At 41.6% G+C, this 22,598-nt stretch overlaps 1 protein-coding gene across 2 annotated transcripts in view; it reads left to right on the plus strand.

Annotated features, from left to right (window-relative positions):
• The first annotated feature begins 306 nt into the window (after window positions 1–306).
• The window catches only part of CLSTN2 (calsyntenin 2), a 325,243-nt gene continuing 302,951 nt past the window's right edge, over window positions 307–22,598 (plus strand). For both annotated transcript variants that reach the window (XM_058811966.1, XM_058811967.1), the window contains exon 1: window positions 307–503. In XM_058811966.1, coding sequence (XP_058667949.1) covers window positions 416–503 — 88 coding nt within the window. In that variant the 5' untranslated portion in view covers window positions 307–415. The remainder of the gene's footprint in view (window positions 504–22,598) is intronic.

Below are 22,598 nucleotides of genomic sequence, written 5' to 3' on the forward strand. Positions count from 1 at the left end.
CGGTGACACCTTGGGGGGCTGTGAGGACACCTGCGGGGACACCTGCGGGACTGCAGGGACACCTGCGGGGGTTGCGGGGACACCTGCGGGGGCTGCGGTGCCACCAGCGGGGGCTGCGGGGACACCTCAGGGTGACTGCGGGAACATCCGCGGGGACACCTGCGGGGCTGAGGGGACACCTGGGCGGGCAGGTGCGGTGCCGGCCCCGGCCGCTGCCCCGGCTCATGAATATTCGGGCCTGCCCTCGCCGTGACGTCGCCGCGGTCCCGGGCGGGGGCCGGAGCCGCCCCGGCGCTGGCAGCGAGGGCGAGTGACGGCGCGGCGGCAGCAGCCTCCGCCCGCCGGCTCGCCCGCAGCGCAGCGCACACAGCCGGGCCGGGCCGGGCCGGGCCGGCGGCCGCCACCAGCGCCGGGGATGCGGAGACGCCGCTGCTGCTGCTGCTGGGGCCCGGCGGCGCTGCTGCTGCTCCCGCTGGGGCTGGGCAGCCTGCTCGCCGCCAAAGGCAGGTACCGGGGCGCGGGCCGGGCGCGGCTCCTCGGGCGGAGCGGGGCTGAGCGGGGCAGAGCCGCCGCTGCCCTCAGGGAGGGCACAAAGTTGGGGCGGGGGTCTCGGCTCGGTGCCCGCAGCTCAGCGGGCGCGGCTGTCCCGGGGCCGGGCGGGAGGCGCCGCCGCCGCCGCGATGCTGTGGGTACGGGCCGGGGCTGGGCTGAGGGGAGGCGCTGGAGCTGCCCAGGCCGGGAGTGGGTGAAGGAGAAGCGCTGTGCTCCCGCAGGCCGGGATGGGACTGCCCGCCGTGCCGCAGGTGCATCGGGGCTCTCGCTGTTCCGCGGGGCTCTCGCTGATCCGCAGCGCTCCCATCTCCCTCTCAGCCCCTGCCGACAGCTCCGGTCGCTCAGGTGTTCGGAGATTTCTTGCCTCTGTTTGTTTTCTTTTCCCTCGCAGTGTTTCCATGCGGTTTAGGACTGGCTTTGGAGCCCCCAAGTTTTAGAAACTTAGTTTTGAGAACTCTGTCTCAGTGTTTTTTAATATTCTTTTCAAACCTTACACTTGCATTTACACTTATATTTTTGTATGGGGCTTTGGTGTTTATTTCATTTGTAAGCATGTGTGTGAGAGAGAAGCGAAAACTTCAGTGCTTGTTTGGCGTTTGTTTTCTTCCCAAAACCCCAACCAACTGCTTGAGCCGTAACTTTGTGAGAAAATTGATTTTTTCCAGCAAATGTTACTTGACTTTGTTTACATGTACGTGTAGGAATAGCAGAAAGTGACTGTAAGAAATTAATTGCTCCTTCTGTTACTGACCCAACGTGCCTTGGTGTCCTGGTGGGAATGCCGTGTTTTCTGGGCGGATTAACATACAACGCGTAACATTTCGATGGAGGGGAGTTACTTTCCTCCTCTTTACTTTCTAATGTAATTCAAGGTAATCGTCTCCTTTAAAAGGACCTTTTCCTTAGACAAGCGTGGGAGGTTTTATTTCGTGGGAGATGGCTTTTAACCTGCCCGCAGCTCTTCAGACAAAACGGGGTCGGTGTCGCTGTGCCTTTGACCACTGGAGGGCTGCAGAGAACATTTCTGGATAGCAGAAGCCACAAGCTCCCAGTAGTTGGTGGTTAAAAATAGGCATTTTAATGTTATTTATATTGATATTCGAGTGCTTAAGTTTTTGGTTATTACTTTATATACCTTGTTTCTTAATATTGGGTATTTTCAAAGGCTATAAGGCGGTGTTAATAAATGAGGTAAGATGTCTTGGCGCTGTATGCAGTTAATATCTGATATGCTTTTTCTTCCTCCACCTGGTCGGTAGAGGGAAGAAAAAAAGGGTTTATTTCAGCAGGAACCTCGTGCTGCTTTCTCCTTGCTCTCTGTTTTTCTATGGTAGGGAAGTTCTAAGTTAAAAAGCATTTTGTGGGTATCTCGTGCACACAATTGCAAGGCTTGGTGCTGTAACCACAACCTGGACTTGTGGTCTGAATTGTGGTCTGAAGGTGCATTCTGGTGGGAGATGGAGGTAGGATGCAGGAGGTGTGTGCAAAGCTCCCCACGTGCCCTGAGCATCCTGTTATTTATAAGATCAAATACAACCAAAGATAATGATTTCAGTTCTTGTCTTACCTCACATTTCCTTGTGCTCTGCTGCTCTTCATTTTAAAAACAAAACCAAGCCCCCTCCACCCCGACTCCTTTTCCCTACATGTTTGTGAGGAAGGGGAGAAAGATTACAGGAGCAGTTCTGGTTCTCACTTTTCACTCAGTAGAAAATACAATTTCTTTCACTAAATTGTTTACTCTGAATAGAAGGGGGAACCTACCCTGCCCCCAAAAAGCAAACTCCCCAAAGTTTTTCCGAGGAAAAAGAAATAAGAGGCAACATCAGAGTGTTGAGGAGGTTGTTAGTTACAGAACTTAATGTGTGTATTAAATATGCACACGCAATTTGTTAGCTTTGCAGTAGGTTGTTCATACTGAGATGTTTGTCATAGGGGTACAATAAAAATCACCATTTTGGACAAAAAAATGTTTGCTGTTAAGTATTTTCAAATAGCTTTGCTCCATAAGACAGAGAGGCACACTTTCTGGTTTATTGGAATTGCATTAATGATATCTGAAATTTTGTGAACTGTCTCTTGTTCTCTTCAGTTATAGAAAACAGAATATGTTGAAGGATAAGGTTGGGGTTTTTCCCCATCATATTTAAAATTCATAGGTCCATGTGGTCACAGACAGGGAGTATTACAACCCGCAGCACTTTTTGTTTCCCTAAATCTCTGTGTAATGCTTCTCTCTTAAGTAATTTATTACCTTATTCTAGTATGTACTACAAAACTACTCAATGAAGTCCTAAAAGGGCTGTCATATCCAAATTTCTTGTAAGACCCAATTAATTAGCCTCTTAACTGTTACTGTATTTGAACTTCATCATTACCATAAACAACATTTTAGTCTTCATTTTTAAGTATGGCCGAAAGCCTTTCAATGAATAACTAAGCCTCTCAATTAATAACTAAGCCCTCAATGATCTGAATAACTAAGAATATTTGATCCTAGTTAATTACGTGGGCAAAACTTGAAGTCTTAGCCACTGCAGACATTTCCAAATCAGTGGAACATTCAGTCCCTGTTGGCAGGTCTGTGATGTGAGTGCATCAGATCTGACTCTCAGGAGCAGCTGACCCAGGGAGACAGAGCCAGAGACTTCTGTGTGAGAGAAACCTCACAGCCAGGGGGAAGGACAGCAAGGAGGAAGCTTTGAAAACACACTGGACAGATCCTGGAGTCTGAAATTTTCTGCATCGCTCATTGTTTCCTTGTATTCCTTTCTATCGTAAATAATAAGGAAATACTTCTCATCATTAAAAAAAAAGTACCTTCTTTCCAACCTCATTCAAAATACATCAGGAGCAATGTTTGGCCAGTGCTGAAGTCAGAAGATGGGAAGTGAAGCAACTGTGCTTTCTTTTGCTGGTGCTTCCAGTAGCTCACCAATAAACCCCAATAAAGACATGTAAATGATTTCGTCTTTCTGTTACTTTTCATCAATAAATGGAGTTAGGAGTCCTTTTTTTTCCTAGAGTGTTTTGATTGAAAAGCAGTTCATGAAGACTGATTCTTGTGTCTCACAGGATAAAAGATTCGTCTGATTATGAAGTCTGGGTGTCAAGATAATGAAATTATTTAGAGATCTCAAAAGACAGAAGTCAGTATTTGATAGCAGCTTTAGTATTCAGGAATTTCAGCACAGAAGACTGACAACTATATTTAAATTGTCATTATGAAGTTAGAGAATGTTTGCCAGTCAGAATCATATTGTTACCAATTTTAATTGCATTACTTGGAAGACTACCAAGACTGGGAACTTAGGAGATTCCAAAGCATATTTTAATTGTAAGCAGTGTGTGTGCCACTTAAAGAACACCCTCCAAGGTGTGTTTTTGTCACTTCCCGTTAAGTGGCTTGTGAGCTGTCAGAGCTGGATCCTATTTTTCCCCTTTGAAGTGACTGGTTTTGAACTGGGAGGGTTGTATCTGTATCTGGACACACCTTGTCCTGCCCAAATTGCACGCTAGAAAGGTGTAACAGGACAGGGAGTGGGCCAGAGACAGAGATGACCACACACCCAATGTCCGTATAGCAACACAGCATTTATTGTCCTTCAGCTAGCAGTTCTTGTACTAATGATTTTAGGGTATCTAGCCTCTCTCTTTAAAGGAGCCACTACGGTATCCACACAGGGTGACTACTAAGCCATTTCAGAGCTGGTGTGGGACACTTTACACCCTTCAACACAGTGGCCCCTGTTAAAAATCCATCCCCACCTGGACATCCCATGCAGGCAAAACATCCCTCCCGCACAGGTTAAGAGGTGTACCAGTGCTGTAAGGCCAGGTCGTAGCTGTTTGGCCCTCAGGATTTTTGATCAACACAGGATTGGTGCTCAGGCTGTGTGGGCCCTCCAAGGCAAGCAGTGGCAGATCCCACAGGCGTTGTAGGCCATGATGGAGGCCATGATGGAGGCCAGCAGTGGCAGATCCCACAGGTGTAGTAGGCCATGATGGAGGCCAGCAGTAGCAGATCCCACAGGTGTAGTAGGCCATGATGGAGGCCATGTGTTGGCAGATCCCACAGGTGTAGTAGGCCATGATGGAGGCCATGTGTTGGCAGATCCCACAGGTGTAGTAGGCCATGATGGAGGCCAGCAGTGGCAGATCCCACAGGTGTAGTAGGCCATGATGGAGGCCATGTGTTGGCAGATCCCACAGGTGTAGTAGGCCATGATGGAGGCCAGCAGTGGCAGATCCCACAGGTGTAGTAGGCCATGATGGAGGCCATGTGTTGGCAGATCCCACAGGTGTAGTAGGCCATGATGGAGGCCAGCAGTGGCAGATCCCACAGGTGTAGTAGGCCATGATGGAGGCCATGTGTTGGCAGATCCCACAGGTGTAGTAGGCCCTGATGGAGGCCACGATGGTGATGTCTGCCCCTCTGTCTATCATCCCACTGACCTATATCTGTGAAGGCTTTGCCTCAGGCACTGCAACAGTACAAACCACGTTAGATCTTTGATCTCCTTCAACCTGAGTGCAGTTCACCTGGGGCTGTCCTGTTGATTTGAAACCTTGGTCTTCTCGCTCCCTAGAATCTGCTTTGGGGGCACAAGACTTAAAAGGGATGAATTAAGGAATTCTGTTTTTTTCAGGGATAGTAATTGGTGGAGTAGGGGTGAAAATCAATGCCTGTATTTGTCTGGTAAAATCTGCATCCAACAACAGCAGGGTACCCAATGATATTTTGCATTGTGGCACGGGACCTTCCAATTAACAGTGCACTCAATCCTGTCCCAATAGGCCCCCAAGCCTTGAGAGGGACCTTATGTACCTTCGAGGTGCTTATGGTTACTGCAGTGGAGGAGGGCACATCCATTCCAGCTGCTCCTCAAGTCTTCCCTGCGAGCTGATCACATAAGCTGGTACTGGAGGGTGGGAAATTACTTGTGTCCTCACACATTCCCCTTTCACGTTCAGTTTCTTGTTTCCCCAGTTCTTGAGAAATTGATCATTAGCATGAGATTTGGACCTGCATGCCTTGGTCGTATGTGCCTTCCACATCAGCTGCAGCGTGCATTTGTTCCCTTCTGTCCTTGAAGCATCCCCTGTGGAAAGGACTTTTGGGGACAGTTTGCTCCCAGGTGCAAATTTACTTATCAAGAAGGTTAATGAGCGGGATCCAACTATTTAAAATGTGCAAGTGTCGATTTCTAAAGTGCGCTTTAAGACAGTACACTCTAAATGCCTTCAAATTCTTTGCTGTGAGCATTTCAATAAAAATGGATATGTTGATTGGTTACATCTATAAGATACTGATAAGAGCAAGGGAGTGAGTTACCTCGAGTAAGTTGATAGAACATTATGCATTATATTATGGCATCAAAGTTCAAGTGGCTTCTTGATAAAATTAGCCTAAAGGCTCTGGATGTGCATCAGTTTATTTGGCACTTGTTGTTCTCAAAGAGTGATATTAAAAATGTTAAAAATCAGCATTTAAGACATATTAAATCTAAGTGGGTTTTATCCCAAATCCTGCTTGATGTGGAAGATGGATGATTCTTAAAATCCATCTTTTAAGAAATTATTTGGGTTTGTGTAAATCTCTTGTGGTGCTTGGTGGTGCAGTATCCCTGATGCTGCTGGCTTTGTGGTACAGGTTGGGTGTGCACAAGATGTTCAAGCTTGGCAAAAATTAAAGGGATTGGAAAAGTGGTTCAGGTTTTTTGGGGCCCTTACGGGTCTGAGCATCCTCAAGATACAGAGTGTGAGTTGACCAATAGATTGTTGAAGAGTATTGGGCTAGGAAAGGTGATTTTTGCAGTTTACCTAAAAACACATTTTGGAATAGAAGTGTATGTGCTGAATTGCAATTCATTTTAATGTGGCTTCTCTCAGTATTGATTTTAAAGATGGCTCTGCATGGATTTGCAGTTTTCCAGCAGTTAATGCTGTTATTTAGATGTTTGGTTTTTGTATGTGTAATCCTGACCCTCATTAAATCAATGTGAGATCTGCAGTGTATCTTGGTAAAATCGGAGTTTCATCCTTTGTGTGTTTTCCTATAAATGTAAACAGTTATTTCAAATCTTTAATATTGTTCTGCTAATAGCTGCCTTTATCCAAACAGGAGGAATGTTTGATTTTTCTTTCCTTTTACAGCTTCCTGTGGTATAACTGCTTTCATTGAGCCAATAGAACCATTCTTGGTGGATTTTGTTTGGTTGGTTTGGGTTTTTTGTTTGTTTCATTTGGGTTTTTTTGTTCTTTTCAAAGTACTTTTTATTCAACTTCAAGCTATCAAGTGAGGAGTTGACCAGAATTGTTTCCTGCAGGTTTAAGTGTGGTTATTTTTCCCTTTGCTGCCTGTCAGAGCAGCAGTGTTGGAGCAGGCTGTTTGCTCCCTGTCTGTATTCCAGCCCCATGACTCCTGTCTCGTACTGGGTTAAACACTGGGAGTGCAGCAAAGTCAAGCAGGGCTGCACTCTCACAAAGTTTCACTCGTGCTCGTTTTGTGGAGCTGTTTCTTGTTGCTGTTATAAATCAGAACAATCACTTGAAGTCGCATATCCCAAATATGGATAGTACTTGGCTGTTTTTCTAATAGCAGTGATTAAGAATGACATTTAATTTACTAGTACTGTACTTTACGTGCCTTAGGACAGTTAAAATGAAGTGGGACAGCTTTTATTTCATTTGGTGAAAATTGCAATCAAATACAAATATTAAGATTCTGCTTTTTGATCAGCATTCATCTGTCACTCACTTGCTAGCAGGCTGTAGTAAGTAAAGTAGGTGAGAAAAATAAACTCTGCTCATTTTGGGACTGATTTTCCTAATATTTTCTTGGGTAGATTCTCTTCCTACTGAATATGCACATGATTATTAACACTGTGTATGTGTTCATATATGTACTGCATGTGTGTCATCATTATCAGCAACAAGGATTTCATGACTTTTCAGACACATGGGTTTTCTCCTCCAAGTTTCTGAAATAAGCAACAAAGAAAATTTAGTCTTTTATCCTTTAAAAAAAAAATATACCCTACCTTGAATGTGAGGGAGAAGCACAAAGGTCAGGCAGGTAAATCACAAAAAGTGACAAAGGAAGTAATGAGGGTTTCCTTCACAACTTGGTGGGTCATTTTTGTCTCACACCTGGCTCTTGGAAATGCAATCAAAGCGTGACTGTGGCTGGAAATTATTACACCCCTTGCCTATACCAGGCTGCACATTTGCAGTAATTGGGTTGGATTTTTTTGTTTGTGAGAGCAGCTTGTAAAATATGAGTTGGTGGAAATAAGTTAAAATCATTTGTGAACTCTCTCTCACAATTTACCGTGTGATAGATACTGCTGGTTTCTGATATTTGGTTTGGAGTTAGTTTCACAAAGGTTACTAGCACGGGTCAGTCTGTGACAGAATGCATTGGCAGGTATATTTGAGGCATTTCTGAAAAAGCTGTACAGCAATAGTGTTTGAAGGGTGATTTTCCCTTTTCCTTATGAGAGCTACTTTAAAAATTCCTGAGCTATAGCTGAACAGATGGTATTTGCCATTATTGTCAGGCTTAGATCTTAAAAGTTCATTTTTTCTTCCTTAGTTAACAGAATTTTAAATTTGTGTTGAAAAAGGAAAGCTAGAAAGATGTTAAATGTCTGATTTATACTGAACTGCCATAAAAAGTCAGCCTTTTGATGGTGGTCTTTAAACCTGGCAAACCTGGACTCAAATTCTTGCTTTGGTGTCATAAAGGAAAAAGCATTGGCTACTGAAGCCAGTTGTAGCTGGTTTCTGTCTTTTTCTTGCTCAAAAAAAGCATAAAGACCATGTGTATAAAATTATAAAAGTGCAATTATTTCAGTGTTCTGCTGAAGCGAAGGGCACAAAATTAGGCAGAGTTATGGAGATGAAATAATTTGAAGAGAAACATTTTGAGGTTTATTTTGGGAAACTAATTTCCTTTTTTTGCTTCCCCTGCACTCCTCCTTTAATGGTGGTCTTTGGTGTCATGGGATCTGTGGGACTGTTCCAATGGCTGCAAAAAAATAATCGAGAAAAACACGTCTATTTTCAGTAGGCTTGTATTACCATTCAGCTGTCCATCTAAATTTGTAGGGATTCACAAATCAAAAGGAGCTGGAGCTGCTTGTGAAGATCAGCAAAAATATCTGAGAGAGGATATTTTTGGTGGAAACAACATGACCTCAAAAAATGTCAGGCTGTTTGTTGGATGCTTGACTTTCTAATAATAAAAAATGTTAAGATATTTTTGTCCAATGCGTTTTCTTTTTAATAACTTAAAATCTGTGTAGATTTGACTGTAATGCCTTTAGTTAGAAAGTACTTCAATTTGAGATGTCTTAAAAGAGGTAGTTCCCTTCTAAGTTTAAGGGAATATTTACTTTTCCCCCCCCCTCCATTCTACAAAATACAAACTTGTCTTGTTTTCCAGTCTCAAAGAGTATATATTCTTTAATGCAGAGATGAATTTACTAGGGGATAAATCCTAAATGCTATAATGATTTCTTAAACTCTCCATTTGAATGTGAAGAGCTAAATCCATGCATGATTTGTCTTAACCTTCTTTGCAAATACTTGAACCTGAACAATAGAAATGCTTTCTGTACAGAGTGAGGCTGTGTACTTATTCTGCACAATAGAGAGCATTTATTTACAGCAAGATCAACAGAGGAGGAAAAGCAGTTTCATGTTTTGATAAGCAAAGCAGTTGGCAAATCAAGTTTTGAGGTTTTGAGGCTTCAGTGCTTTCAGCACTGCAAACCCAATGGAGGGACACAAGCTCTGAGCCACGAGCCTTCTCCAAAGAATTCAGATTGATGGGAAAACCTTGAAATTCTGTAAACGTTTGGGTGTGTGGCCTTGACTGTGTTTCAGGAAGCAGTTCTCATTGAAACCACAAATTCTAAAAATAAGTTAGGGCAAGGGAATAAGGTCTGTTATAGAAATTTAATTATAGACCAGCTCCCATCTCTTTGGAAGCTAATAAAACCCAATATATTTTCGCAAGACTTGCCGATATTGGCAGATTAGTGGATTGAAGGGTAAACTGGGACATAGCAGGAAAATTAATTTTAGCCTGTGTTTAAGTTCACTTTCTACACTAAAATACCTTCTACAAAGTGCTGACTGTACCATAATTGTCAAGGATTTTTGAGATTTTTTGAGTTTATCTTTGCAAAATGTTTCCTGGGTATCTTTTTGCAGATCTTATCTAACCCGGTTCTTTTAGGCTGAATGCACATCAGAGAATTATTTTATATTCCACATAAGCAATTACTCTGATATAATTTATGACCTGCTTACCTTTTCACTTTTCTGCTGCAATGATTATAATGAGTGTGTTGAACAAGGAGGAAATTGAAGGCCAAACACACAGGGGAGTTGAATCACCAGGAGCTGGAGAAGTCTGGTGTAATCTGTGGGCAGGGAGCTGATTGCAGCCTTTTCCTGGGGATAATGTGCAGATCTCTTTCTCAGCTATTGTTGCAAGCACAGGAGGAGAAATTTGATGATGGGGATCAAGGCAAGCAAGGAAATACACAGTGGGAACTCCTGGAAAAGCAGTGGGATGCTACTTAACGATTATTCTGCATTGTTCTGGGCAGCACTAACAGCTGTGTCAGTCCCTCCTCACGAGGGAGGGAAGGGACAGGAGCCTGTGGGACATCACGAACTACTCTTGGTTTGTTCTCTGCCTCATAAGAGATGAATTACTTATAAGGCCCCAGAGGCTGGGGGACCGAACTGAAGAGCTCTGGTTACAGAAAAACAGTGTTTTTTTGTTTTTTTTTTCCCCCCTGGTTGGCTTGTAATACTTCAGCTGGTTTCATATTTTTTATTACAAGTTAAATTTCAAGTTCTCAGATCTAAATGTAAAATTTAGTAAGAACTCTGTAAACTTGGCAGTATTTTTGTGATGCATATTGTTATAAATGATCAGCCAGAAATCCAAATTAATAAATGCAAAAGATTTTACTTCCGTGACCAAAATACGGTCCCCAAAACGCACAGCCAAAGAAAGAGCATCGAGATCAGTGCTGGGTGAACCTGGATCTGACCTCTGTCACATCAGAGCCCCCTCTGTTCACCAATGCCATTTCCAGCTGGGCTGTGCTATACAGTTTTTTATGCCTGAGGCAGAGGTGCCCCAATTTCGTTTGTAACCTCACATATGTATGAGAGTTTCTGTCTGAGTATCCCTCTGGGTGTCCAGAGTTGCATGGACCCTGCCAGGGGGCTCAGAGACCCTGGCACACAGCCCAGAACACCTGTGGGTTTGATTGTGACCCGTGGAGCAAATTACCAGCTTTGTATGAGGACCTGAAAGCCACAGAAGTTTAAGTAGTGTAATAATAAAATTATCACTGGGTGAAAAGGCAGATTTTGGGGTTTTTAGAATGGAGGTTTTGGGGACAGGATGGAGGGACTTGGGCATGTCTAGCCTTTCTTCTTCTTCTTGCGCTCCATTTTCTGCTGTGACGTTGGCACTTTGGGATTGGTTTAGAGTAGAAGCTCACTGTCTAACACAGGTGATAGGTATTGGAAAGTAATTGCAAACATGTTATAGGTAGTTTGTAGTACAAAGAGATAACACCACCCCAGGGGCAGGCAGAGTGCCTCTGTCTGTCCTGCTGAGCGGACCTCGGCTGGACAGGAGAAGAATTTCTATAGATAAGATACAATAAACAACTCTGAGAGCGAGAACTGAAGAGCTCTGGCTCATTCTTTGAACGTGCGGGCTGAAACAGAGACTGTTCACGTGTCTTGGGGCTGCAATAACCTGCAGAACTCCCGAGAAGTTTCTTTCACTGTGCAGGGCTGGACAGTCACTGTTTCCTGGGTAGTGGCAGGTGCTGATCATGTTAGGGGAAGTTGCATATTCAGATGTATGATCATTGGCGACTTAGATTATCTTGATTGATGGTATCTATCAAATGATCACCCTTGGGTGTCTCCTGATGGTTCCAGAAGTGGGAAGCGGATCATTGCGCTGGCCACATCTATTCATGGGTAAACAGGTCATTGTTCTCCTGTTGCCTTCAGGAATTTCAAAATTCCAAAGGAGTTATCTGTCCTTGGGCCGCTTGTGGTCAGAGACTCATTGGATTTTACAGTTTTTATAATATACATTTTCTTCTTAAGCATGAATTACTTTATAACATATCAGTGTATGTCACAGACATCTTTTATGAAAAATCCTTTCCTTAGGATTTTTCCTCCTGAGAAGCTGACAGGCCTCAGGAACAAAATGTTAACAATGGTTATCTGCTGCTGTGGAATGCAACAGGTGCATCTGTGATTGGTCTCATGTGGTTGTTTCTAATTAATGGCCAATCACAGTCAGCTGGCTCGGACTCTGTCCCAGACAAAAACCTTTGTTATCATTCTATCTTTTTCTATTCTTAGCTAGCCTTCTGATGAAATCCTTTCTTCTATTCTTTTAGTATAGTCTTAGTATAATATTTATCATAAAATAATAAATCAAGCCTTCTGAAACATGAAGTCAGATCCTCATCTCTTCCCTCATCCTCAGACCCCTGTGAACACTGTCACAAGTGTATGAGAGATCTGGAAAGCAGAAAGAAAATTAAATAGAACCTGTATGCTTTCACATTCTTAGGCATGTAGAAATTAATGTCTTCTGTGTTAGGGCTTTGCTCCTAACTTAGTGGTGGTTGTTGTTGTTGCAGGGATTTGATCTAAACATAGAAGAACTGATATTTAATTTCTGTAGTAATAAGTGCTGTTCCACTTGGTGTCCCCATTATTGAGTGGAACTGATTGCCAGCTTGTGACAGTGTTCACAGGGGTCTTAGGATGAGGGAAGAGATGAGGATCTGACTCCATGTTTCAGAAGGCTTGATTTATTATTTCATTATATATATTATATTAAAACTATACTAAAAGAATAGAAGAAAAGGTTTCATCAGAAGGCTGGCTAAGAATAGAAAAAGAAATAATGATAACAAAGGCTTGTGGCTGAGACTCTCTGTCCAAGCCAGCTGACTGTGATTGGCCATGAATTAGAAACAACCACATGAGCCCAATCACAGATGCACCTGTTGCATTCCACAGCAGCAGATAATCATTGTTTACATTTTGTTCCTGAGGCCTCCCAGCTTCTCAGGAGGAAAAATCCTAAGGAAAGGATTTTCCATGAAAGATGTCTGCGACACCAGCAGCTTTGTCTGACCCGTCAGGTGGGGAACTCGCTTTGGCATTTCCAAAATACCTGGCTCAGAACAACAATTGCACCTGCCTTGCGATGATCTTGAGTTCCCCTGTGGTCCTCAAAAAACATGGGCTGCTCAAATTGCTCAAAGCTGCAGCATCATGTGCTCACACTGGTGTTTTTTCTCCAAGATGTGTTTGGTGGGGAGTGCCCATGATCCCATTGCAGAAAGGGAATGGGGATGTCATTGCCAGCTTACAGATCCAAACGGGCTGAGTGAGAGTGTGACCCTGAAAAGCTGCTGCACTCTTCACTGCAGTGATTTGGATGAAGATGCTTTGGCTGCAGGGGAATTTCCATGCTGTACCTATCTGACAAAAATCGAAGAAAAAGTGTGTGTTGGTTTTACTGAAGTGTTTTTCTGAAGCATTCTTGTATTTCAGTGGCACATCAGCTCAAATGGAAATCAATGGCTCGTTTTCCTAACTATGGGGAAGCTGGGTCATTCCCTGTGTGCAGACCCTTGGTAATCTGCAAGTTTGCACACAGGAGTTCCGAGTGTCTGACAGAAATTGTGTTGATCGTGTTTGATAGCCTTTATATGAAAAAATGCTCCACATTGTCATGACCTGAAATAGAAACATAGGAGGTAGTATGCTGGAAAACCCAACGAACCATGTGGGATCGTGCTCCTTTGGGCTGGCAGAAATTGTGGAGAAGATTTTCTGGTGATTTGCAATATCTGGGTGTGATAAAGTGAGAGTTCTGTGTGAAACACCTGGCTGCTGCTGAGATGAACATGTTCTGTTAACACTACAGACTTGGTCTGAGCAGGAGAAAAACCAAGAGTGCTTTTGATTTTAAAATAAGTTCTCATCAGCTGCTGACTGGATTAACTAGGTATTACATAGGAATTGCTGTCTAGGCTATGTTTACCATGCAGCTGCAGATATGTTATTTTCAAATATCACTGAAAATAAAATTCCAACAGAAAATTTGTGTCTTGTCGTCCTCGCTTTCATAGCAGGAATTACATGAGGTTTGACCATTCCTCCTCTCTATTCAGAGCAGGCTTCAGTGTGACTGGTACCAGTGGTTTGTTTGGATTTTCTTTTTCTTTCTTTTTCATTCAGAGTGGACATACTGACTTTGTTCTCACTATGCTAAGGCTGTAAACTTCTACACATGGTAATGGTTCACCTTTTCTGCTATAATTCTTGAACGACTGTCTTTTGTGAGTTTGGGCTTGGTATTTCAAAAGCATCTACGTATCAAAACCTTCTTCAAATTGAGGGAATTGTTCTGGAATGTAAACAGGTCATAACTTTGTAGAACTAGCTCAAATTCCAGGGAACTTCTCTGTGTTCTTTCTTTCCTTTGCCTTTATAATAAGGGCAAATAGATTTTAATTTTTTTTTGAGTTTTTGTTAAGGGTATTAACTTTTGGATGAGATAATCTGCTGAAGTGCTTCATTTGCATAACAAATTACAAGAATGTAGTATTGATTGCTATTCACCAACATTCACTGAATAGCTTGGAAAGCTAATTAAAAATTATAATTGACTTTATTCTGCTTTCTCCTGTTAATGTTTCCCTTTCCTGTCAAATTGTAAAGTTGGTTTTTGTCTTCAGTGTTTGAAAATAAACCTGTCTGCAGCACAGTCAAGAGACTTTTGCAGCCTGTTCTGAAATGTTCAGGTGCAAAGTTATGGGTGAGTGGGATGAAGTCTCCTGGGGCTTCTTGATACCCTCTTTGTAACTCAGGTAAATTTAAAGACAGATTGTTTGCATATTTCACAGCCTCTTAAGATTAGAGAGTAAGATTTTTGTTTAAGAATTTTAGAATTTAGAGAACTAGAAAAGAAGCAAAATGTTGATTTATTTAAAGAAAAAAATCTTTACATATGTCAGTATTGTAAATACCTTTAAAAATCTTGTCTTGAGCAAATTGCTGCCTGACCAAATGTTGTGCTGAAAAGTGTCTTTATTGCATCAGTTTAAGCCACCGTTTAGTTTAACTAATGTTCTGTAACAGGAGAAGATGACAGAAATAATGATATTGTCCCTGTTTCTGGAGTCTTTGAGGTGAATATTGAGTGAGGCTGGGATGGTGTGCCAGAAAGTCTTGCTTTGTGCTTGCGGCTCAAGTTTTCCCTGTTTCTGGAAAATGCTGTTTAGCCCACTGTCGAAGACATCTTCTTGTGAAAATCCTTTCTTAGGATTTTTTCTTCCTGAGAAGCTGAGAGGCTCCAAGAACAAAATAAGCAATGATTATCTGCTGCTGTGGAATGCATCAGGTAGATTTTTGATTAGTCATCTTAGGTGTTTATAATTAATAGCCAATCAAGGCCAAGCTATCTCGGACAGAGTCCAAGACAGCTAGCTTTTGTTATCATTCTTTTCTATTCTATTCTTAGCTTAGCTAGCCTTCTGAGATGAAGCTTTTCCTTCTATTCTTTAGTATAGTTATAATGTAATACATATATATCATAAAATAATAAATCAAACCTTTTTAAATATGGAGTCAAATCCTCTTCTCTTCCCTCATCCAAAGACCCCTGTGACCACTGTCACAGCCCACCCTGACCTTTTGAGCTTCTCTTTTTCCCAAGGTGACCACCTGGGCAGGTTTTCTGTTCAACTGCAAGACCTTTCAGTCAGGGCCATCATTCCTGAATCTGCAGTTCAGAGAAACTCAGCAGAGCATTTTGCACAGGACACCACTGCTGCCACTCCTAACTCATGCCAGGGGATTTTTGATTGTATCCTATGAGAAATATCAAATACCATGGAGCAATTGATAAGGATATTAAAACAAAGTGGAGTGTGTTAAAATAGCTTTTGCAGGTAGAAAAAAATGTTATTTAAAGACTGAGAAGGCAGTTGATTTGCTCAATACTGAGCATAAGATGCACACTGTTGGGTGGACAGGGCTGTTTCTTGGCATGGTGCTTCTGAGGAGAAGATGGGTTTTAAAAAGTCTCATCACCAACGCATCCGAATGCAGCTGGTAACAGGATAAAGTTCATTGTGTGTGCTTTTTGTAGTTCCTTGTGTTCTACTCAAGCATCTCATACAAAATGTTATGCCAGCAGCTGAGGGAAATGAGTTAGTTCAAGGTTAGGCTTACTTTAGGCATATATATTGGTGCTTAGAATTTAAATTTATTGTCAAGTAATTTGTAAAATCTCTACCATAAAGAAGGATTTTTCATGCTGTTAGCTCATTTTAAATGCATTTGGCACACTGATTCATGAAAAAGTTTACCATTTTAAGTTGACTTCCTGAAGAGAACTGTAATATGATAAGAGCACTTAAGGAAATTGTAAAAACAGCTTTGAAAATACTGTGTATCCTTGCTGCATGCCTTGTATCATTTATGTGTACATACCCTGCGTATTCTGAAGAAATTATTGTATGTGGAGTCCATTTCCATTTTGTAGAGCAATTGATTGATTAGCTTTATGTCACTGTTCCTGTGAATGAGAATGGTGCATTTGTTAACTTTTTAAATATTAATTTGTAATTTTTGCAGGCAAGATCTGTAAACAGTTGAAGCACAAAAAATACAAATACGATTTATGCATTTCTTAATGACTTGGTGAAAAGACACGCTTTTTGACTTAAGTTTAATGTCTGTCTCTTTGTTATACATTACTTGTGGTTTGTTCTGTAATCAGATGGCTTTTGGGGATTAATGTGCATCAGATTCTAATCCTTTTAATTATGCTAGCTAATGTGTTTTCCTATTTTTTCTCCTTCACTGAAGTCAGCAGGGTGGCTTGTAAATGAATGTGAAAGTAAAGAGATCAAAACTGGGCTTTCAGTTGGGAAATAATTACAGTGCATATTCTGCAGATCCGGACTGGTGTGCAAGGCAGTACAAAACTATGTACTCTGTCTTTTTCATAAACCTGTATTTCACAATGAGATGACTTTGTATGAGGATTTGCCTCCAGATGTGGCACTGGAAGGAAAGAAGGCTCTGGGCTAAGACAATGCTCATGGATTTGTTCCTCGTGCTTCCTTCATGGCTCTGTATGGAGGGGTAGAATGTAAGAAAATAAAGATAGTGCAGAAGGTAATCTCACACCTGAGGAGTTCCAGCTGTGCTAATCACTAAAGATTAGGAACAGGCCTGCCCTTAACAGGCCACAGCTGTGTCCAATAATGATGACTGCTGTAGAAGAATGGGTTAGCTAGGTGAGGAGAGAGCTGGAATTTGTTGGCTGTGCTGTGAGGAGATACCCATGAGAAATCTCCAAGAAGGTATGGGACCTTTCCAATAAGATGACAACAGCTCTGTGAGATTCCATGGACAGGATTTGTCTTGAAGCTTGTTTTCCTTTGCTGCTTACTCTTCGTGGAAGAGGCGTGATGCCTTTTCTACTTGAAATGCTGCTCTTTGTTGAGAGGTGAGCCACATGCTGTGACAGTGACCTTGTCGCCTGTTCTGTGCTCCCAAGCCAGGGCTCTCCATCCACTCTGTGCAGTGAGTGAGGAACAGGATGGAGTGCAAGGAGAGCAAGCAGTGTGTGCTGTGTGTGGAGCCAGAGTACAGCTTTATGGGGCTCCTTTTTGTGAACTACAAAGCTGTGTTTGGTGTCTGGAACACACAGGCAATGTGTGTATTTGTGATTGTAATATGTGTGGAAACCAACCATGGGACAGTTGGAATTCTAATAATAACTGAGAAAAGTAAAGCATGGAAGAAGGCCTTTGAACCTATCTTTTGTTTGCAATTAACCTTAGTTGATTGAGGAGCATTGGAATGAAAGCGTTAAGGATGTGGCTTTTTGCTTGTAGTTAATCCTTGAAGAGTTCTGCAATAATAACCTTTTGAAGTATAATTTTAGAATATTGCTTGTATCCTTGAAACTATAGCTTTGGAATATATATAAAGGAAATATGCTTATCTCACGCCTTACTAAAGCAGAGAAAAGCAGCTTGAGAAAGGAAGATGAACATCACCTCAAGGATTTATAGTTTTGACCAAAGGAAGCTGGACATCACTGTTATGAGATTTATAGTCCTTGTCATTAAAAGGTGGACACACATCTGGGGAGGTGGACTTCACCAAATGGGATTTGTCTTTCTTTTTTCAGAAACTGGACCCCCACCATCTGGGGATGCTCCTTTTGGGATACATCCTGAGAAGAACTAAATCACAATAGTGTGTGGAATTGTGATGTAAAAATTGGAAATAGAAACTGCTGAGAAAGCTGATGAGTGCCCCTATAAAATACCTGTAAGCCTCAGCTATGGGTGTGCAGTTGGAGAGAAAACTTCCCCCACAGTACCCAGCGCTGTGTTGCTCATACTTTACCATATTAATTAATAAATTGATTGCTGCTTGAATATTGGCCTAGTCAAACTTCTTATTTATAACAGTGCAGTGGGCTTCTAAGTCCCAGACTACAGTTCTTTCTTTCCTTTCCCTCAGAGTTATGTACTATTCCTGTGAAACACTTTGTGACTTCTTCATTTTTTTCCCCCCAATGTTTTGGTTGTTTGGCTTGTGGCAGGGGTTTTTTGTGGGTTTTGTTTTGGTTTTTTATGCATTTTGTTTCTTTTTTGGGAGGATTGTTTCGTTTTGTGTTTGTTTGGGATTTTTTTCTGGTTTTTCCTTTGCTGACTCTGCTAGATTTTAAAGAATTCTTTTCCCCTTGCATTATGTTTTATTGTCCAGGGCATTACAAATATTTTTCTTTGGGTGTTGCTAATTTTCTTATCACCCCAATTTATCTTTAAATTTCTCCTCTAGCAAAAGCACTGAAGGAGCCTCAGAAAACAGAGATGGGAGAAAATGTTTAAACTTTTTTTTCCCCTAGGCAGAACACTTTGGCTCTTATCTCTGCTTTCCATTTGCGTAGGTTTTTATTTTAGCATTTCTAGCTACTGTAAAATAAGGATGTTATTTTTAATAGGTGTGAAATTATAGATAAGAATGGTTTGAAATAGGGAAAAAAACCACCCACCAAACCCTCAAAGCAAACCTATATTGTAATATAGATGCTACTTATATTTTATACTTATATTGGTGTATTTAGGCATAACAGCCAGACTCTTGGCCTTAATTCTGAATGAAACATAGTTTTCTTTTACTTTATTGGCTAGGGAAAGTTAAGAATTGTTTGTTTGGGTTTTTTAATTCTTCTCCTTAGAAATTTTATATGAATTAGGTTTTAGACTGCATAAAATGTGTAACTACTCTTATTGATTTTTCTCGCTGACGGAATAATGGTCATCTCTCTTCTTAGCTGGTCTCCTGAGATTCTGTAGGTCACCCAATAACATAATAAAATCAAACAGAGACACATTATCTGTTAAACTATACACCATGAATAGAAAATGAGCTCTGGAGTGACTCTTTGGTCTCTTTTGTATTTTATTTTACTGCTGACTTTGTTCTTGTGAGTTTTGTGGGTTTTTAAAAATATCACAGGGTATTAATATAGGGAAAAAAAGTAGGTGACAGAAACTACTGCTCAGATGGAAGTTGTTATATTAGGATTAGCTGACAGATAAAACATTAATTATAATCTATTTGTTTGCAGTCATGTACAAAAAAAAGGGAGTCAGGATTATGTCTCCAATGTTTTTACCTCCTTTCGTTCTTTTGTGAAATCAAGATTCGTGGGGAAATTTCATGAGGTGAAAAAGGGGATATAAAATTACGTGTGAGCCATTAAAGCACTGATTTCTTATGTTAATTTTTTACTTCATAAAATTCAAGGGGGAATAATAAAACCATGAGTGTAATAGCAGGGTCTCCTCCTTATTTGAGAAGAGATCTCAGAACAAAATTAGGACAAAGCTTTATTTTAGTCTTCATAAGAATAAAATTAAGTCAATTAATATTTTTAATAATTTAGAAGTTGGTCTCCATACTGGCTGTTTATTCTTGTCAAAATGTATTTTAAATTTCATTTGAAAATAAGTCTCTTTTAATGTGATGCAGCTTTACCTTGCAGGAGGAAGCATCTCTCTGCAGCACATTCCTTTGTGGTTTTTTTGTCTAAGTCTGTGAACAGACTGTTTTAACCTTAAATTACACCTCACATCCCTGGTTGCTTTCTTTGTAGGTTCTCCTGTGCCGTTTAGTGTGCAGGGTTTTATGCACCACCAGTTAGGGGACACCATGGAGAAGGTTGTGGTTCTTTTCAGGCTGATACAGGGCATCTCTTCTATCTTACATTAATATCAGCAGAGCAGTATTTCTCTGTTTCATTCAATTATTCTGCAGTCAGAATGCTACTGTTGAATTTAAATTTCATTAACTAGGAATAGATAGTACTCAAAAAAAAGCCAAGGTAATTTTGAAGAACCTTCTGATGCTATAAATACAATCCAGACTGGCAGTGGTTTAAGCAGTGGGAATCATGCTTACATGGGCTTTCTTTTAGATGACTTTTTAAATGGCTCGATGGATTCTAGGAGGAGCTTCCTATGTTTCTGACAGTTCAAATAACTATTCAAGAAGAGGCCTAAATTGTAACAAAAAACCAAAGTCAGCCAACTTGAGCACAGTATATAAATAAAAAGTGAAAGCTGCTGTTCCCTTTTCCAGTCATTTGCCCATACCCCCTCTTTGTTTTAGGGCCTGTAAAATGGGCTCGTTTTGATTAAACTGGCTGTGCTGTGGTTATGTTGGTTTTTAATTGCAGTCAGCAAAGAAGTTTTACTGCTGAGTAAATTAGTCACTTGCAAAAGTAGGAAAAAGCAAATTCAGTCAAGAAAAAATGTACAGGTGCTAATGCTGGGCTAGAATTAGATTCACTCTGAGCCACCACTACGAGGTAATAAGGCTGTGGTGATACTCAACAGCAATTGAATGTTTAATCAACAAAGCTTCCCGTCTGAGCATTAATATAAATGCAGTGAGAAGTCTGGTGCTCTTAAATGTAAAGATCTGAATCGAAGATTGCATTTAATCTGTAGGGAAGATGATTCTTCCTCTGTGAAAAAATGACTTCGTGAAGGTTGTAATTCCCTGTTTTTCTGCTTTGTGTGTTTGTACCTGTGGAACAAGAGGCTGGGGGGTTCACACTGGTGTTTTCCATGCTGGATGAGAAAACAATTTGCATGTCAGAGAGGAGTTTGGGTTGGTATTTTTTTCTCCCTGTAGCTGTTCCTTGCAGAGGTGCTGCACAGGTTTATTTTCACTATCTTGCTCTGCTGGTGTCCACACTTCAATGCTGCTGGCACAAAGATGTACACTGGCACTGCATCTGGGGCTGCTTTCAGATGAGTTTTGTGGGATGGCTTTTCTGCGGATCTCCTCTTTCCATTGTCCTTTTTTCATTGTGCCATGGGTGCTCTCAGTGTTGTGAGGGCAGCCTGTGAGCACTGTGCCCCTGAGATGAGAGCTCCCTTTGTTGGTCACAAATGGCCACACCTCAGTGTTCAACAGCACCTGTGTGTTCCTGTGGAGGGATAGAATGTAGGAAAATAAAGATAGGGCACAAGGTAATCTCACCCCTGAGGACTTGCAGCTGTACTAATCACCAAAGATGAGGAACAGGCCTGCCCTCAACAGGCCACAGCTGTGTCCAGTAAGGATGAGTGCTATAAAAGAGTGGGTTAGCTGGTTGTGCTATGAAGAGAGCTGGAGTTTGTTGGCTGTGCTGTGAAGAAGAAGGAGTCAGTGCTGCGAGGAGGTGCCCATGAGAAATCACCAAAAAGGCATGGGACCTTTCCAATAAGATGACAACATGTTCCCAGGGCACATTTCATGGAATACCTTTTCTGTTTGTTCTATCAGCAGTCTAAATGTACTCGGTATGGAAGGGATCTTCCTTCCCTCCTTTCAGATGTCTGGTACAACACTGCACAAAGCTCTTTTTGCGCCGGATCAGGGTGTGAGTTGTTGGTCTGGATGCTGTCAGGGCTCTCCAGGCAGCTCTATGGAGTTGCCCATCATGTCAGCTGGGGTGCTCTGCAACTATAAGGATCAAACACAGAAACACAGATATTTTTTCATCTGGCCAGGATCCTGAAGGGAGGACAGGAGGTAAGTAATATCCAATTGATTTCTGCCAGGGCAGCTCTGCCTTTTGCATGCTGACATTGCTCGTTGCCTGAGAATTTGTGGTGACACCTGGAGCTTGATGCAGATATTGATGTTAATGCAGCAGCTTCTGAGGCATCGTTAGGATGATGAATGGGATAATTCCGTCGTTAGATTCTTCTGCCACATGCTGTGCCCGGAGCTGCAGCTTAGCTTGCAGCCCACTGGGAGGGGAAGCGTTGCTGCAGTGTGAACCGTTCAGTCTGTGTTCAAATCTGAATAATGTTTTTAATAAAAGTAAATGCATTTGGTAATCAATATCTCCGTGTAATTGTTTAGCTGCTTTCCCAGTATGAATCTGTGTGCTTTAGGTGCTCTTTTGCTTAACAAGCTGCAGTCAGTGAAGCGTTTCTTGCAGTAAAAGAGGTTTTTGTGGAGGGGTGGGGGCAGAGAACTGCAATTGAGTTTTGACAAATAGAAGCTTTAGGAGTAAGAGCAAAGCACATGATATTGGATGCTTCTCTCCCTAAATTGTGAAAATCTCTTGGTGACTTAGTGAATATATACTATTTCACTTAGATTGTAAAAGCTTCAGTATCAATACCGATTTTCAGTCTTGTGGAATTTGATGGTATAATTTAAACCTGCAGCTGTTGTTTGCATCATGTCAGAGTGAAAAGGATTAATCTTCATTTGTATCCTGCCCTGAAATTATCTAGAGGTAGTGTGTGCCCTATATGATATAATCTGATACTGCAGAGGATTTCTTGTAGTCTTCATTCAAGCCAAACTTGAAGGGAGAATTTAATTTCGGGAAGGATGGTTGTCATGAATCAGAACAGAAA

The sequence above is a fragment of the Ammospiza caudacuta genome, chromosome 11 (assembly GCF_027887145.1).
Source record: "Ammospiza caudacuta isolate bAmmCau1 chromosome 11, bAmmCau1.pri, whole genome shotgun sequence".
Lineage (NCBI taxonomy): Eukaryota > Metazoa > Chordata > Aves > Passeriformes > Passerellidae > Ammospiza > Ammospiza caudacuta.